Source organism: Lasioglossum baleicum, chromosome 10 (genome assembly GCF_051020765.1).
Source record: "Lasioglossum baleicum chromosome 10, iyLasBale1, whole genome shotgun sequence".
Taxonomy (NCBI): Eukaryota; Metazoa; Arthropoda; class Insecta; order Hymenoptera; family Halictidae; genus Lasioglossum; species Lasioglossum baleicum.
This window is the reverse complement of record NC_134938.1, coordinates 6,570,450-6,589,746: the sequence shown is the minus strand read 5'-3', so window position 1 is coordinate 6,589,746 and position 19,297 is coordinate 6,570,450. Positions and strand designations below refer to the sequence as shown.

The window sequence follows — 19,297 nt, the reverse complement described above, 5'->3', positions numbered from 1 at the left end:
GAATGTCTTTTATTATCTCTTGAGCGACCTTGAATCACCTTCATAATACATCATTGTATTCGTCTTGACGCTACCAGAATGTAAATAGAAAACCGTGGCGTCCCGTTTAAATGAAATAAACAAAGCTGACCTTCTTATCACCTTGATTAAAATTAATTAATTTCTGTCTGAATTGGAACAAACTGGAGTGAAATAAAAATTCATTTACTTTCCAGATATGTTTACCAGGCTGAAAATGAAATAACAGTATTGTTAAATTTTTCTAATGTCTTCCCTGTTTCAAATTACACCTATTTTTGCCATAAATGCATACAATCCGCTCTGTCTAGTCACTACCCTACGTTATTAATCTATTATAAGAACAGATAACGACCACGTTATTACGTCCCTGATGCGATATAATTAAAAATATGCCCTCCCGTTCCGCAAGAAGGAGAAAGACGAAACCGTAAAGTAATTTTTAACGTCGGGCTAATGAAGATTAACGGTTCGTCGTTATTGAAAGTTCATTGTGAAATATGAAACGTGAAATATTGAAAAACGAAGGGATCGAGTGTCCGGAGTATTCGCGGGAGCCCGTACCACGAAGTTCCAGGATGTTGTCTTTGAAAGCTGGCCGGAACAATGGCGGACGTCGGTGTTTCCGGTTCGAAACGGGCAACGCGGATCGATCGTTTGACGTAGCTTGTTTCCGCGAGCGAGTAGGCGAATGGGTTGCAAAGCACGCGGAAACCGCATTTAATATTGCGGGGCCGCGCGTATGAACTTCCCGTTGATGGCTATTTAGAAGGACTCTTGACTCTCGTCCTTGTCGCGGGGGGATCGCACTTAGGCGAAGCTCCTTTGCAGTCTCCCTTTTGTGACGAGACGGTGTACTTGTCGCACCCGCTTAAACAGGTAACTTCATAGCGGCGCCTCTGCGAAGGCTCGCGGCCTCCATGAACACATAACGCCGCCAATTTGCAGATGTCGTGTCTTTGACGCCATAATCCACGGCGTTATCAACCTTCGCAAGGTAACGTGGGGTCTCGGAGACCCCAGGTTCAGATTTTTGAAAAGAATTTTTATATGAATAAAATTAAATCTGCTTGTTTACTTTTCATCCTGTGCTATTCTTTATCCCAATAAAAACGAGGCTATTTATGAAATTCATTTGTCGGGGTCTAGGAGATCCCATCTTACTATTTATGAGTTATTAGACCTTACCTTGCGAGGGTTAACACTAGGTTCTCTCGGAGCTCCAGAAATAACTATTTCACATCATTTTATAAACTTAACAAGAATGTGTCTGTCCAAATGTTTGGTCATTTTACCACGCCATTCATCAGCCATTCGCTTAAAAAATATGATTAGACTGCGGATCTTATGCAAAATAAAATTTTTATACAATCGCAAGCTATAGGAACTAGGTAAAAATTTATTTTCCTCATTAGTGATTTTTATATGTTAAAAATAGTATATCGGCATTGTTAAATTCTTTTAATCTTTTTCCTGTTTTGAATTACACGTACTCATTTTTGTCAGAAGTGCATAAAATCCGCAGTCTAATTATGATCAAGTGAAATTCAAGGTTTTGAGGTTTTTCAGAGTAATGGAGAAGCTGTTCCTTTAACTTCACTCTACAGTCTGTTTGTACTGAGAAGAAGTATTTGTATACCGTTCTATTAGCCAGTGAAACACGAATATTAAATAAATTTTCTCTGAAAAATTCCTGAAATCCTCATTCATGTTAATAATTTACCGCGGGATCCCGGTTCAAGCTGCGTCGTCGCGACGATACAAAGGAACGCTCTTGAGGGAACAGGGGAAGCCACTTTATCTTTCCTCGCCGACCGAACGAACAAATAATTTCACGGGCCGTACCTCTTGTTCGGCGCCGATGGCGGACGGGGTTCACGGTTCGTGGCCGAGTATTTCAGAGTTGAAACGAATTCCCGGAACTTACGGATTCGATTATTAGTTCGCGACCAAGGGGAAGTCGGCGGGGGTTGGAACTTGCCACCTTCTTCGTTGGTTGGAGCCACGGCTCGAGGAATTGTGAGTGCAGGCGGCCGTGTGATTGCGAAGTCCCTGTGCTTTTCTCTCTCTCTCTTTCTCTCGCTCACTGTCGTTCGTTTTCGGTTCGACGCGAACTTCGCGAGAGGAGAAGCTCGCGCTAAGCGAATTCCAAGTTTCCGGCCTTTTCGGCTGAAACGATTGCGATACCGTGGAAGAAGTCGGCGCTGAAGTGACTTTCGTCGTCGAGCACGTTACTGAAGAGAGCCTCTGAGAGCATTAACGTCGGAATAATGAACGATGTGTTCGACGACGCTGTTCGCAGAGTCGCCGGATTAAGACTTGTCACCCCACTCCACCTTTCCTACGACGCACAGTAGAGCAGAGCGATGAATGTTGTGTCAAAATCGAAGAACTTTCGATAGACTGAAGGTTTCCGTTTTAAATTAAAGCTGAAATATATTGCAGAATATGGGAGAAATAGAAAGATCATAATCATTTCAACGAAAAAATTATGATTTCATTAGTTTTCTTTCACACAAATCGATGCGTTTCAAAATCCTGAGGAAGTAGACAAAATCGACGGGAAATGACGTATATTGTGTCAAGAAAAATCTAACCGAAACATGCTATTGGATGAATCACAGTTTTCTTGTAATTCTGCAAGTTCAACACAGATTTTCAAAGATATAAAACGCTCCTACCATAATCTCACTATTTAATTTAAAAAAATCATCGCTTCATCTGATTTCTATGGGAAGTTCTTTGATTTTTACACAAAATTCATCACTTCACCCCACCGTGTGACGTTCCGTCTCTGTCTTGCACGTGTCACCACGTCACGTGACTAATCCAGCACTGGCAGAGAGGGGTTAGTCGTACTTCCCTCATCTGGAGACTTTGGCTGCTCGTTCCAGCGAACCTCTACAACGTGTGGAGCACCGGGAAATTAGTTGGGATGAACCTAATAAAATATTAATCGACGCGTCCACGCGGAAAGAGCGGCGCTCGAGAACTCTTCCGACAGGGTAGCTTTCAATCTACTACAGAAGATATATCGGGCCGCTTTTGTGTCGGGCTCGTTAAGCCAGCGCGCGCGAACCTTTGATTCGAAATTCTCTGTGCTCGATATTCCGCCACTTAAACATTCAAAAGTTCCCCGGCCCATTCGATCGCGTCTCCTTTTCTGCATATGGAATCGCGCTAAGTAGAATTTCCTATTGGTAAACGCCGTTCGCGCTGTTGCTGTCGCGGCTCGCTGTTTTTTTCCAGCGGAAAATCACGAGCTTTTCCCGAAAAACGAGAGAGCACGCGATCAAGTTTACATTCCGAAGAGAGTGGACGGAAATTTCACTGGAAACCCACTTTGCAGACAGAAACGATTTTTTCCCCGAACCTAACGAACTCTCCAAGCGTACGTTGATCCTGAATGATCTTTGAAAAACAGTCAAAATCAGAAATGAAAGAACCCGAGGAATAATTTCACCGAATTTGACTTTTCCGACGCGGTAACAGAAGCAATTTCAACGACTATTCATAATCCAACGTAGAGCACGACCAACAAGTTCGCTGATACGTCATAAAACAAATTTTTTCCTCGGCGAGGATATGCGGCCGACTCTAATAACGTCGATTCGTCTTTTCATCAGGACAGGCCCGTCGTCAGGAACAATTTACGCGGGGAACGAAAGCAACCGGGTAACCTTCGTTAGCTCGCGCCAATTAATAAAATGACGGAACGACACGGCTCTCGGGTGGCCATTAATTACCAGCGGCGACCGGGGACATTCCGACCTGAGAATCGAGCGAGACGCGCGTTCGCACTTCTCCCTTTTTCAACCCCGGAAACTCTTTCTCGCTCGAGTGTCCCTGTGGTGGACACTTTGATTTGTGCCGTTAAAAAACGCCGTGCTGACCGAGTTCTAAGAGTCTCTACAAGCTTCCAAGGTGTCTCTACAATATTATCTTGCTTATTCGTTTTTCACTTACTTTTTTATTTGGTTATTTTAATTGTACTATTATTTATTCAGTTTTAAAGAGGAAAGACGTCAGGAGACGTTAAAATATCAGCAAAATTATTAAGAGTCATTGTTGCGAGTCTTTTGCAAATTGAAAATTTTCTGCATCGCTTCTGCGAAGCTAAAATAAAAAAATAAACAGTATTCAATAAAATCTACAGTCTAGTCGTTGCAAATGACACAGAACATTTCTTAATGTTTAACTAATAATTTCATTTTAATTAAGAAATAGATATTTTAAAACTGTCATACAAAATAAATGTATTTTAATTACCATTTCCGATATTATTAATTTTAATGCTAGAAACATCGAACAGTAAAAGGAAATTTGGTTACATTCACCGAAATGTATATTTCCAGAAACTTCACAGGGCAAGAACTTAGTTCGGAAGCTAGTAATGGTTAAATTCCTGGCGGGTCAAGTAGTATGAGTTAATATACGTCAGACAAGGGAGTTTACGTAGAGAGCAGCACAATGGCGAGTTTTATGGAAATTCATAATCACCGTCGGCTACAAGAAAGTTCGCAGTTTGCGTAACACGTGAAGTTCTCCTTAATCAAGTAGCACGAATCGATACGTGTCAGACAAAAGCCTCTGGTGTAATAGTATCGGGTTGGGGAAAATGTGGAATAGTAATAAAATACTGAAGTATTTCCATAAGCAAATACCATTTCAAAATACTACTAAAATTATAAAATCTTCATTTTAATCTTTTTTTTGAAATAAATAACTTTTTCTTCATGTAAAGTCTACACCGCATTTGGTGTAGGGGTCCTGATCCCACATTACCAGTTCTAGAAAACTAATTTCCCAAATATTGTGTCCTTCTAAATCAGCGGTTTCCAAACATTTTTACTACACCACCCCCAAAATGAAATATTCCGCACCCCCCTGCCTTTTATTTTTGTAACATCCTGATAATCCTGATCTTACATTACCATTTCAAGAAAAATAATTTCCCAAATCTTGTGTCATTCTAAATCAGCGGTTGCCAAACATTTTTGCTACTACGCCTCCCCGAAAAAATTTATTTCCCTACCTTTTATTTTTTAATATCCTGATAATCCTGATCCTACATTACCATTTCAAAAAAATAGTTTCCCAAATCTTGTGTCATTCTAAATCAGCGGTTTCCAAACATTTTTGCTGCTACGCCTCCCCGAAAAAATTTATTCCCCTACCTTTTATTTTTTAATATCCTGATAATCCTGATCCTACATTACCATTTCAAAAAAATAGTTTCCCAAATCTTGTGTCATTCTAACTCAGCGGTTTCCAAACATTTTTGCTGCTACCGCCTCCCCGAAAAAATTTGTTTCCCTACTTTTTATTTTCTTAATATATGATTAAATGTATAAATAGTATGAAAATTCGTTTTTTATTAAAAATTCTTAGCGCCTCCCCTGGCAATAGTCAGCGCCTCCGAGGTTGGAAACCGCTGCTCTAAATAATAAAAATATTAATTTCCATCTGTAAATTTGAAAAACTAATTTTTCCCCTGCCCTTTCTCCTCAGTTATATAGCGGACTTGGACAGGGTGAACGAGAAACGTTAACACCCGTCCACGGAAATGTTGTGTAAGCGGATAAGCGGATAAACGGAAGAATTGCTCACCCATGGCAGGCGCGTAGATGTTCAAGTAGAGGCAGTCCTCGCTCTGGTTCCGTAGATGCGGCAGCAGTCTCTTCAAGTACTCGAGCCGGCCTTTCGGCATACGCTCCAGTGCTTCTTGCTCATTCGAGATGTCGGGCAGCTTTTGGGGGCAAACTGGACCGACCGAGTCCAATAATCTGCAAAGAGGGAGAGATTCGCTTGAGCCCGGTCATGCGTGACAACGCGGATAAATCGAACGCTGCGGCTTCGCGATTCGGGGAAAACCGCAACGAAGGAATGATTACTGGGGAATTCCGACCCTTCTCCTCGTCTGGTTTTACAATTAGATGGATAGGGATTCAAGCTCGCCCGAATGCCAGCCGAATGTACTCCAGTCTGGCTACGAATCGGGACATTCTACTTCTACCGGTGCACAATCTAACGAGTCACACAGGTCCGAGACTCGAGACCAGCTAGTTTGAATTTTCTTTTACTCGTTTGGCTGCTGACCAACCTCTGTTTACTCGGCTCGACGAGTATATTCTACTCGTCTGACCACATACGGACACATTCTACTTACCCGATCAAACGCAGTCAGACTGATACATTCTACTGATGGGATTACGAGCTTTCAGTTACAAGGAAGGTTAATGGAATTTTTGTGTGATGTAGAACTTGAAAAAATATTTGACGTTCAATCTAAGGGAGTAAAATAGCCCTCAAATTTGGGGTTGAAAATCTATTTTAATGAATATCTCCGAAATTATTGGGCCCATACGAAAATTTCCCAATTTATGCGTCTTTGAATAACGAATCTTTCAGTCTAAACTAATTGTTTTTTAAATGATTTGTTTAATAAATATGCTAAAAATTAATTTTTGTTTAGCAAGACATTATAGTTCTTTATTAAAATTTGTATACATAGTGTAGATAGCTTGATAAACATATCGATAAGCACTCCCGATTATTTCAGGTGTGTTCGTAGGAGAATCGTGGATACCACGTTTCCGGTGGTCGATGACGCGATACGGAGAACAGTTCCGTCATGATTTCTTTATGTTCAGCGAAAGTCTGATGTATTCGGACGCATTTCTATTCCGAAGAGCAGCGCGGAATGACAGGGTAGTGGGTATGAAAGGGCATACTGGCTGAATACTTGAACGAATTTCAAAGGAACGGCTTGACATAACTTTGCAGGAAATATGCCGGCGGAATACGTTTAAGAATCCGCGCATTAAGAGGATGCCCGCGAGCAGAATACGTTCCACAAAAATGAAACCACTTGTAAAATTTCATTGAACGCGCTATGGGGTCACTGTCGCCTCGGAGGCATTCGGACAAGTCGCTAATTCTCTCGTTATCGGACAGAAACGATCACTTTCGGGAACCACGAAGTTGCTATCCTGTTTCATGGCGGAATACACACCTTGTAGGTGTTTCTATCATCCATTTTCATCAACGGCGCCGTCAAATCTATTTTCTCTAACCGGTATCATGAGCTACCCGTTTTCTATACTATCGCGTCACGTCACGATCGGCCTCCGTAGGTTGATACATGGTGGTGCAAAAGTGATGGACGCGGCGATTAATCTACTCTTCCGAATTTATGCAAAGGACATTATTCAAAATATTGTTTGCATCATGAAATATATCGGTATCTAATCAATTACTAAACATGTAGGTATTGTATGAAATATTCTGGGTTATACGTTTTAAGCGCGTTAAATAAATATGTCAGCGTGTACCACCAGTGAACGTGTGAAAAAAGTGATCGTCTTGTTAAGAGTGTAAAAATCGTGACCTTTACTTTTTCTTTCGTAATTGCGGCCAATAACAAGTAAAAAAAAAATTATTGACACGTTAGCTAGTAAAATAATCCTTTTAACATGTCAGAAAAAAAACTCAAGCTGTTGGGTCCAATTTTGAAAAAGTTATTCGCTGTTAAAGGTGTACGAATAATTTGTACACCCACTGTAAATAAGAAGAGAAGGAAATATCGAGCTTACCTGACTCCTTCCCACGGCCTGGGCGCCCTGGTCGGTGAGAATCTGTTCTTGCCGACCGGCGGGGTGGCGTACGGTATCCCGAGGTAGACGTCGATTGGCTTGAGGAACTTTGCGCTCTCGAAGGACCGTATGACCCCCTGCACCTCGCCGTACCGGGTCTGAATGATCCGTGGATTGAGCTTGCTCTTGATCGAGAGCGAGAGGGTGGGCGGTGCAATCAGACAGACGAGTATCAGGAAGAGTTCCATCTTGCTCGGCCGGCCCTACCCCCGCGCTTTTCCGTTGCGATTAGCTTGCGACCCCGTAGCACAAGCGTGCGCGCCCGCCACGCACACACCACCACCACCGCACTCACACTCGCGAATATCACAGAGAGTGGGATGCACGCCGGAACCGCGCCGTTCCACGAAATCGGTATCGATCACCTGTCCCCGCAACGATCGCTCTTCATTTAGGCCTACTCGAGCGCCAAACGCGCGACACCCCGGCGAAAGCTTGCGGTATCTCCTGGAATTTCAGTTCGAATCGCTTTACTACACCATCTGCCACTGGCCCCGCACGGATCTCCCTCTACCTGAGATCCGGTGTCATAAACCAATTCCTAAATCACCATAACTAAACTTAACTTTTTTCTTTCATAACTCCAATTATGAAGGTGAAGATCTTCCCCTTTTTTATATTCGTAATAACAGCGCGCGGTGCCCTATTTGTTTTTGTAATATGATACCTCGAAATTTGAACAGAAAATATCAAAGAGTCTAAATTACCAACAGATTAAACACTCGATCTCTCTCATTAGCACTAAATCTCACTAACTCTTTCTCTCTCTCTCTCTCTCTCTCTCTCTCTCTCTCTCTCTCTCTCTCTCTCTCCCCCCCTTTCTCGAATTGGTTGAATGGCGAATATTGGCGAAAGTTTCATAAAAAAAGAAGTAATAATAAACAAATTTTTATATTGGTATTACATTGTGAGGACGAACGGGTCTTTGAAATTTGTACGGCCTTTTTGCGACTATAGAGGATTTACTTTACTGTCTTTTCTTAGTGGACCTTGAACCCTGACCAATGTCGCCAGAATATGGTAGTGGGAGAATAGAGTCGTAGAAGGGGAAGGATGGGAGACAAGTCTTAATCCGGCGACACTGCCTCTGACATCATCCCCTAATTCAGAAAGTTACCCCTAAATTCATAATTTCACCAGCCCTCGGACTCGGCCCCTGATCTTTATGCAATTTATGGCTTCTGAAAATGTTCAAAAATGGCTCAAATATACAATTCTGTACAATTTTGATTTGTTTTAGATCTGCGAAGGCAGTTCCCATTAAAAATAGGGTTTGATTTCATTCAACCCTCTTAAAACATGTCTACAAAAATTTGTCGTGTCGAATGACGTCAAGGGCTAAGGTCCACCTTGGCAAGGCGATTTGCTGGCACTATAAGGGTCATGCACCCTTGCTGATGACCCGACAGGACCCGTCAATCACATCGCAAACCTAATTGAAACTCGCGAAGATTGAAGCGCCGAATAATAAAGGAATTCCGTGGATTGAACGAATTTTAACTGAACTTAGCAGTCGTGGCGCTTCGGCTTTATTATTTTAACCTTCTTTCTAATCACAGGGTCTTCCGAGTCATTTGAAAGTCGTTACTCCCCCCGATCGCAAAGAAGAGCACGATAACGCTCCGGAGGCGGCGCGTATCAATTCGATATCGATCATCGTCTAAGTTTGAGGGCTGATAAGACGTCAGCCCGAGTCCCGGAGCCGGTGAAGCGTACTCGTACGCGGGACCATTATGGAAATCAGCAGTTATCAGAGTAGAAGGGAGAGACTGGCGTTCGTTATCGCGTAACAGGCTCACGTGCTCTTCGTCATCTACGCGCGGAAAACGGAAAGAGGAGATAAGACATTTGGGGCGTTATTCCTCGACGATCCCGGTTTTGCTTATCAGTAAAGCTACCCCGGCTTTCCCTTCGAATTTATCCCCGAGGTTTTCGATCCCGGGAAACTTCAAAATAAAGATAATCATTGTTTTCCGAACAGTCGAGCATGCTAGCACGGGTCAACGACGACGATGAAGACGCAAGTTCCTTCTAACTAGCTAGTCTATCTAAATTATAAAACTGCACTCCGATTATACAACATCGGGAAAGTTAGGAATTGGTTTAGTAGCCGGGTCGAGGGTTTTCGTAACTTCGAAGATATTGCTGAGAAACAAGAGGTGAAGAAGTTGGTTGATCTGATTTTACCATGAAATTCGATCATCGACTTCGGCGCGGCAGCACGCTGTTTCGGGACCAGTGTCAGACGTTTACGATTCGAGACACATCTTTTGCTGGGACCTGTTCACGACTAGTTTCTCAGTCGTAGCTCCATCGCGGTGGCCACGTGTGCGTGTGCCCCGACAGAAGTTTCGCCGCGCGTAAACAGCCGCACGCGCTCCCCAATTTCATTTACATGGCCAGCCACTACGCCCCGTTTGGCCAACATGCACGCGTGTAACCTCCGCTAATCCGAATCGAGATCTCCGAGGGCGAAAGACACTCCGCAGCGTCCGAGCTGGAGCTGCTCGGTCCTCTAAACATCCAAGTCCTGCAACAGAAAACGGGAACCTTCGTTAGAGTTTTGTTGCTGGGGGTATGACTTCCCCAATTGCTGGGGGTACTTGTAAAAGGCTGGTCCACCTAAATATCTCCTTGATTTAATGCCAACCAGAATATGCAAGGCAAAAAGATTCACAAGAACAAAAATATCGACGACCTTGCCTTAAGAAAAAAATAAAATTTGCAAAGCACTCTGACCTTGTGGTGTACATTGTATTCGAAACATTAGTTATGACTAGACTGCGGATGTTTATGCAAAATAAAAATTGTCTGCATCGATTGCAACGAATAGAAAGCGAGTAGAATGTTATTTCCTCCCTTAATCATTTTAATCGATGAAAAATAATATGCTGATATCTTGTGAAATTTCTGCTACAATCTTGAATTTCACCTACTCAATGTTGCTATAAACGCATAAAGATCCGCAGTTCAACATCAAGAATAAAGGAGATATTCAGGTGGCTACATCTTGGCGGACCACCCTGTACAACCTCTCCAAATATTTTATCTGTAGAAAACATCAGAAACCGAATTTCCACAGTGTGCAAAGCCTGCAGACCGACTGACAAGGTCTAGCTGATCAAAAGCTGGTCAGTGGCGCGCCTAACGAAGTAACCGGGCAGATCTTCCTCCCTGAAATAGGTTAACGAAGTGGACAGAGTGCTTCCACTTCGGCCGGGAAGTTAATGCTGCTGCAAACGCCGTGAACTTCGCTTTTTCCCCGAATCTCTTATCCAAATCTGTTAAAACTGGGTCGGGTGATAGCTCATTTCCCTGACTCCGTATCGCTCTGAAACTATTATCAACCTGGTCCAGTTTTTGGATAAGCATCCAGGCCACAGAAGAGATTGATTCTTTCAGGCAGCTCAGTTCAATTAGCGCCATTAAATGGGCTAATTGGGGGAGTTGCGTAACAACGTCGGTTATACATACAGACCAGGCTTAACGTGGTTATAGCGTTCGGGCTTAGTCGATTAGACAACTACTCAATAAGCGAGTTCACGGCGTGGATATTAGCGGGCTGGCGTAGGCAGATGACGGCAGGCTGTGCTTAGATGCGTAACTGGACGGGATTGGAGGCGGCGAGTGGTACAGTCAATGATAGAGGAGGCATCCGAATGAGCGCGGGCTTCTCAGAGAATTACGTGCAGTCGCTGCCGCAGTCAACCACAGGCTGCATGGTCCATCAGGACGCAAAGAATCATGGCCGGGGCTAACCCGATTATGTGAAGCTGACCAGGCAAATCGCACGAGTCGATGCTTCCGGTTCGTGGTCGATTCCGTTTCGCGACCGTTCTGCAAGGGCATACAGTTACGGAAGAGTAGTCACGGATGTTTCGTCATTTTCTAATGTACAGTTTGCTTCACAAGAACGTACTCGCTATATCTGTATTATCTTCGAAGAAACTCTTCAAGAGATGATACATAAAATAAACATTCAAGGGATCCCCTAATACGCTTCCGAAGAGATCTGTTAGTATGTTTCAAAGAGAGTGAAACAGTTTTTCGTTGCGAGTTCCGCGTACGCCAAGCGATTTGAGGCAGTCTTTCTGTGTTGGCATCCAAAGGCATCACTACGTTGGATTGGCCATCTCAGTCTCCAGATTCCAATCCAATTAAAATCGTGTGTGGGCATGCATCAAGTAAAAGCTTAGAGGAAAATATATTCACAGCGTGAAAAGTCCAAGTTACCAAATAAGAAAGCTATGGAGGTCACCAGTGTTGAACATTAATCGATTAAAATTTTAATCATGATTGATTGATTAATGTATACGATTAAAAAAAGAAATCGTCGAATAAATCGGCGATTGATTCAATCGATTCATGAAGTTAATCGTCAATCGTTGATTGAAAAAAGGAATCATCGCAAAAAAAACCTAAAAGCACGTAAACAGAATTTGTATTATGGACCAAATGACAATACACCTAAACTCAGTTTACATTTTTTTCAGTATTCATACAGTTCTGTCGAACAGCGTTTACTGTCAAACAGCCTGTGTTCTGCATGGGCCGTGATCGCATACCGACATTATATTTTTATGACTGCGTCTACCGCGCCGAGAGTTCAAAAGGAAGCCGAACGTAGAGAAGGACAGCATGGCAGTGGAGTGAGTGGGCACTGGACAGTGATCGCGTACCCGATCGCAGACAGTAAACGCGACTTTACTGTAGTACTTTATATATAAACATACTTTCTAATTGTCTATAAATCTTCTACATAAAGTTGGTTTCTTCGTAGATCTCTAGAGTACGCTCTTGTGAACAGACCGTAATCCATATAATTTCGTGCCTGTCCTTTATTTGTTCAAAGCGAGGCTCGTCGTGGCTATCGGGTTCGCAATTGAACATATTTAGCGTTCCGTTAGAAATTAATTGAATGTCGATGAACTTGTTCGAGCAATGTATTGTAAAGACACACGCCAACGAGTTCTGACACGCGCGACTGCGTTCCGGCGCAACATGCGTGTGCAGTGCGCACCGGCTGTGAGAAGTTGCGGAGCAGTGCCTGAGGGTCGACCTGTTTGACTTTGCCAAGTAGTGATAATTGTTTCGGCAACGCAGACGATAGGACACGGGACTTAGGACGGTATCGCTAACGCAGCTGCCTAACAAACACGAGCCCAGCTTTACGCTGCCTCGCACATTACTCTATGGCCCTTCGCATAATCAAATTTCCGTGTGCTCCTTATTCGATCGGTCCCATCTATAGAAGAGGCAAATAGGGACGATGGACATAAATACCGGGTACAGCCCCCGGCAAAACTGAACCAATGAAAACATTTTTCCGGAAACGATTCAGGAGAAACGAAATTATTTATGTGTTATAAATTATCATTCGCTTGCGTCGAATTTAGAATTATAACAACATAACTATACCAGGTACAGCAGCAGCAAGACTGAACCAGTGAAAACATTTTTCTAGAACCGATTTAACAGAAACGAAAGTATTTATGTTATAAATTTTATTTCTGTTACATTGAATTTATTCGTTCCAGTATTTTATTTCTGGCTTTATTTTGCAATTATAATTGTAGCAAACGTTATGATTGGAAGGATTGAGACGGGAACAATAAATGTTGGTTTTCCCGCTTCTCCTGATGAAAATTGACGAAACACATTTTGAAGATTTATGTCAGTTGCGTGCTGAAAATTTCATCGAAATCGGATAACGCTGCCACGAATTATAAATGGTTGAAGAGAGTAGCAGTTCGAAATAATCTTAAAAGTTTCAGTGCCTGCCACTTGCCTCAGCATCAATCAACGTCGACGAAATTTTTAACAGGTATTTAACCGACGTAAATCTGTAAAATATTCGATTTTCATAGAAGGTACTGAAAAGTTGTAAAAATGTCTAACATTTTCGCGAAAATGTACGGCTTAATTCGAGGAACCGATAATTATCGAAACGAGATTGAAGAACCATCTAACTAGACTCTACAGGATGAAATCACTTTCATCTCCTCGAGTTGTTCTTCTGGAAAGTTCTCTCGTAGTTGAAGAAGTGAAGCTGTTTTCTTCTCGAAAATTTTATAGAGTCAAACACTTCGGCAGAGTTCGAGAAGTTTTTTTCGTGACTCAAATTACCATGGATTTGAAGACTGAACTTTCCTCTTTACGGGGAAACTCGTCAAATTTTATGTACGAATTTTACCGTTTTAATGGACTCCGAGGAAAATATGTGTCGCAGCTATTCCATGTTTGTGCCCATAATTATGAAAGTTGTCTAAGTCGTATATCGAGAAGGATATTAACACTAAATGGAGTCCATATAATGTTGAAATAATATCGTAAAAATTACATTGAATTAATTTAGTTTAAAAGAACGTGATGTGAAATTTTGACTTGCACCACTTTCATAATAATGGGCACATTTATGTCCACTACATTTAATTAGATATTTAGTATATACATTATATTATTTTGACCGTATATTATTCATCTTAGAACTTTTATATATATACAGGGTCATCCGTTTTTAAACGGCCAAACGTTAACCAGCTGTAGAGAACCCCCAAATGGATAATTGCAAAAAACCATAATTTTTTGAGTTTACATAAAATTAAATATCTCAGGACTCCAATGATGAATTTTGATGGTTTTTCCTTCGTTTCGTTTAAAATAAGTAGGGGCATCTTTTTTATTGAATAAACTTTTTTGTATGAACTTCGGATCATGGTTTTTTTGGCGTGGGGCACACCGCCACGTTCCAACTTACTTCTTTATATTTATTTATATTTATATTTATTTAATAAAACAGATGCCCCTACTTATTTTAAACTAAACAAAGGAAAAACCATCAAGATTCATCATTGGTGTCCTCAGATATTTAATTTTATGTAAACTCAAAAAATGATGGTTTTTTGCAATTATCTGGAAATCAAGGCCGAAACAGAAAAAGTGATACGGGTAAAAGTTGTTCCATTTGGGGTTCTCTATAGCTGGTTAACGTTTGGCCGTTTAAAAACTGATGACCCTGTATATATATAGATATAATCAACTCCGACAGTTACACGTAGAAGCACGAAACGATTGATCGTGGCTCGTTAACTTCTAAATTCTTAATCACTGTTTCAACTTATAGTTTAACAGACGTGTAGTCGTCAGCGACGAGTAGTACAGCTCAATAAATATTGCTCCAAACACGTTCGCTGCCTTGCGACGGGCTCACGGTACCGTTTCTAATTGACTTTCGTTCATGCGGGCTGGCGAGAGACCCTCCCAGGGACGGTGTTGTCACCGATAACAAGCGGCGCGATTTATCAGCATGTAGAATATCGCGATAAATCCCGTGTCAGCGTTCTTCTAATCCGTAGCGGCGCTTTTCACGGTCGGAGCAGACGAGACGCGTCGTTTTCTGCTTTCGATTTGACTCGTTACTGTTAATTGAGAAAGATTTCGCGAATGTCGTCCGAGATTTACACCTATCCCCTGTCAATCCAGCTACGGAAAAAAAATTCGGACAATATTTCGCAATTATTTGATGCTGCCCGGTTCGTACTGATGGTCGACAGTACCGCTTGCAGAACGCGCCAGAAAATAATCATTGCAGCGAAAGATAGACCTCACATTCGAATATTATTTACGCTTTCGTTCTCATTTTTTAGCCTGGACATTCCTTCTTTATTCAACGATTTAATAAAATTTAAAGCACTAGGGAGATTAAACGTAAACAGCACTGATTAATTTTTTCCATAAATGTATGAAATCCGCAGACTAATTATAACGAACTCATTTCTAGATAAGACTATAAACAATGTGTACCTAAAAAGAATTTACGAACATTCCAAACCGAGGGATAAATACGAGGAAAACGGCGAGCAATTTGGTAGTAGATAACTTGTAGCAGTAAATTTGTCCGGGTACGGGACCAGTTCGGAGGACGCACGCATCTGTATCCTCTGTTATAAACCATAACTTCGCCTAACTCGATTAACATGTAACCTGATAAATGAACGACGCGCAAACTTCTAAGTACCCCCGAGCTCCAAAATCGATGCAAATTGCGAATAGACGTTGATGTAATAACAGTGTGATCGATACCGGTTGCCGTTCGGAAGCTTTAAATCGTCGAGCCTGTTCATAATTAAACGATTACGCTTGACACGTGAAATTACACCTGGTAATGCTTATTTTACAAAAATGTGCCTATCGAAATTTTTCAAAGATTATGAACCGGAAGAAATAAAGTCGAGTAATTCCTTCCGTAAACGAAAAATATTGTAACCCGTGATTTGATGAAAAAAAAATGAAGGAATATGGTCGGAGGGACGAGCAGAACAAACGTGATGCACTGAATTGTAAATGAAACTTGTTAAGGGTATCGGAGAATCAAGTATCAACGATAAATGGAACAGACAGAAAGTGGATGAAACGAACGTGTCCGACACGAAGTCGGACGGCCACGCCGGTGAAGGAGGAAGTTGCCTGATTAGCGGTATTGTTCAGGAAACGGAGCGAATCCGTACATTGTGGAAGCATTGTTACTGCATTCGAATCTGGCCTGGCCTGGTTGCGCACGCTGTCAAAGAGGCAAATTACGTTTCCCGCCGTGTATATACTTGTGTACCCTTTCGAAGTGGCGATCGCGCGCGACCGCCACCGAAAGACTGCTACCGGAATTCCGGCAAACGCAATTAGAAATTTGCCCGGAGGCCTCGGCGAAAATCGGCAAATGCTCGCCCGTTTGATCGACCGCGGGTCTGTTTGATGTTACGCTTCATCGATTGCGTTCTCAACGCTACACAAACTCGACCGAAACCGACGTCGACACTTTCCATCAACGTTCGAAAGTTACGGAACCCTTGCAATAACCGATTACATCTGACAAAACCGTAATAGCGCATTTTAAATAGCGAATTTACTTATTAGCGAATTCATAAAATACAATATTTTATTCGATGGTGTTGGACTGTCAATAAGTTGCCAGCACAATGAACTTATCGTTCGTTGTCAACAATGAATCGCAATCAGAGATTGCGAAGTAAGGTGGAGTGGGGTAAGTCCGTCTACGGGGCAATTCCGTTAATTGGTTATTTTTATTATAATATAAACGAAATTTCTCTAGCTTCTATTTATTCATGTAGTTTATGTTAGTATGAACTATTCTACATAGATGTCGCCCAAGAATAAATAGTGTTTTCCTCGCTTAAATCAACCAATGCCAAACAGTCACGTGCGAGGTACACGTACAACTTTGAGGTTACCCTGAACGTGCAATAGTTTGCAAGTTATTAATATATTCTGTGTTGTTATTTTAGGTAAGAGTACAACTAATATTGATGTAGGTTTACATTAAATATACCGTTTTCATATTGTACTTTTTGAAATTTATTGAGAAAAACACTAAGATGATCTTGCCCCGTAAATATTACTACTCGGGGTAAGTCCGTACTGTATGGGTAACTATAAAACTAAACAATACATTTAATGCAATAAAAAGCATTTTGTAGCAGGCTTGATAATAATTCTTTTCTTGCCCCGTAGCACTTGAAACAAGGTTCGAAAGAATTTATAACTCTCAGAAACGGACTTGCCCCATTTTCGGGGCAAGTGCGTCCAAGTTGACAGTTTGACAATATCCTATCAAAATGATAATTTTCAAGCAAAATTAGAATCCTACATAATACTAATTCATCAGTAATAACTGCGGCAAGAGTTTGATACCGAGAACGTTAAGTTTTTACATACCAGACACTGAAAATACATCGGTTTAAAGTCCAACTTCGCAAAAACTAGGGCGGACTTACCCCACTCCACCTTATCGATGAAACGATCTCATGGAAAGCGTATTTAAAATTTTATTTGAATTTTGAATATTTTTGCTGAAAATAATTTTATATAATACTATAATAATCTCTAATAATAATTTGATCGCGTCTTATTCTACTCGTCGGAAGGATGAAAAGTGGCAAAGAAAGCACGGGTCTCGAAACTCAACGGTTCTCTTAAAAAATGATGATGAAGTTTCGTTCCAGCCTTCGCATAAATGAAGAACATTCAACCTAGAAATATTCGATGGAGCCGTATGTTCACGTCGTTCGCGGAGGGAGAAGTGAATTAGCGAGCGTTCATCCCTAAAACTGTGATACGATAAAGCTCGAAGATCGCAAACTTTCGAGCGTTGGCTCGAGAAGCTCCGCCCGTCCGGAAGATATGTTGGTTCCGGCGGTTCTGTTTTCTTTCTTTCTTTTTTTTCATAAAACGGCGAATGTTGCGCTCGTAAAGTGGAAAGTTGTTGGCCGTTTAATCGGCGGTTTTTCTCCATTTAGATTTGAAATAACGGGCGCGAAGTGGCTCTCGACTAACTCGGGAACCCTTTTCTGCCTAGTAGATCGGCTAGAATATTACACCGTCGATTTATGGGCACGCGTTCCACCGATGAGTTTTCCGGGCCATGATCCAGGATTGAAACGCGAGCCGATACATCGCGAGTACTTGGCGATTCGAGAGGGGCACGCCACCCCGCGAAACTTTTCCAATTAAATTTCCACGATTGCGCCGACCCCGTTGCGCTCTTGTCCGCAAAAGAAGATAATGCCGGCTCATCCGGAGTGCCGGATGAAACTTTGCCCGCGAGCGGACGTCACGGATGATCGATGGCCAGCCCCCGTTTATTTCAACAATTTTTCTTCGCTTGTTAGAGTACTTCGAACAGTCCCGCGGGAATAATATTATCCTCGTTCTTGCCGCAGTAGCCGCCGACCCATTCCACTCTCCGCGAATTTTTGAAGGATCGACTTCAGTTACCTTCGTTACTTCGGTTCATTTCATTCATACACTAATTGGCTAATGTACAAAAAAAAACGTGGTAAAATACGAACATCGAATTCCCACAAAACTGATTTCTCCGGTGTCCATGTTTTGGTATAGCTGTTCAACTTCGACATTTTACAATAAACACTGCACAAAATTTTGACTCTAGAGACTATATAGTATCATAGAAAATTTAAACGCTACTTTTATCATTGTAATTATTATCTTTATGCATTTATAGAAAATTTTTAAAATTGAAGATGTCAATATATATGATATCTCCTCTATTAAAATCATTCAGGGAAGAAATGACATTCAATTTAGTTTTTATTTCTGGCAATCGATGTAGACAATTTTTATTTTGCATAAATAACCGCTGTCTATTTATTAGGTTTGTATATACTGCTATAAACCTAAGTGCACTCTCTCAGAATCAAAGTCTTCATCGAGACCTTCTAAATAAAAAGAAGAAAAATAGAAGGAAATGAAATTTACCGCCTACAGAACTAAATAAATAAAATCTGTGCAGTTTTTCAGTTCGTTTGATATATTGATTGAACTGCAGAAATATAACAAACTAGAATAACAGAATATATTTTTATTCAGGAACTATACTTGTGGGAGAAATAGAACGAATAATACACAAACGAGAAAAAAATGACCAGTACTGCTGTGTTATACTCTAACTATCTAAACTATCCAAACAGTAGCTTGTTCGACGACATAAGAACAACATGTATTAAGACATTTCAATTCCGTTTTTAAGATTTCCATAAAGCAAACGCAGTTTTTCTACTTTCTTGAAAAGGATCCACACATGGATGGAAACG

At 41.5% G+C, this 19,297-nt stretch overlaps 1 protein-coding gene across 3 annotated transcripts in view; it reads right to left on the bottom strand.

The window, feature by feature from the left end:
- Nlg-4 (neuroligin 4) overlaps nucleotides 1-19,297 on the bottom strand; it is a 511,553-nt gene that overhangs the window by 385,973 nt on the left and 106,283 nt on the right. For all 3 annotated transcript variants that reach the window (XM_076431568.1, XM_076431570.1, XM_076431569.1), the window contains exons 2-4: nucleotides 9,861-10,203; nucleotides 7,614-8,120; nucleotides 5,629-5,804 (exon numbers count right to left, since the gene is read on the bottom strand). In XM_076431568.1, coding sequence (XP_076287683.1) covers nucleotides 5,629-5,804; nucleotides 7,614-7,861 — 424 coding nt within the window. In that variant the 5' untranslated portion in view covers nucleotides 7,862-8,120; nucleotides 9,861-10,203. The remainder of the gene's footprint in view (nucleotides 1-5,628; nucleotides 5,805-7,613; nucleotides 8,121-9,860; nucleotides 10,204-19,297) is intronic.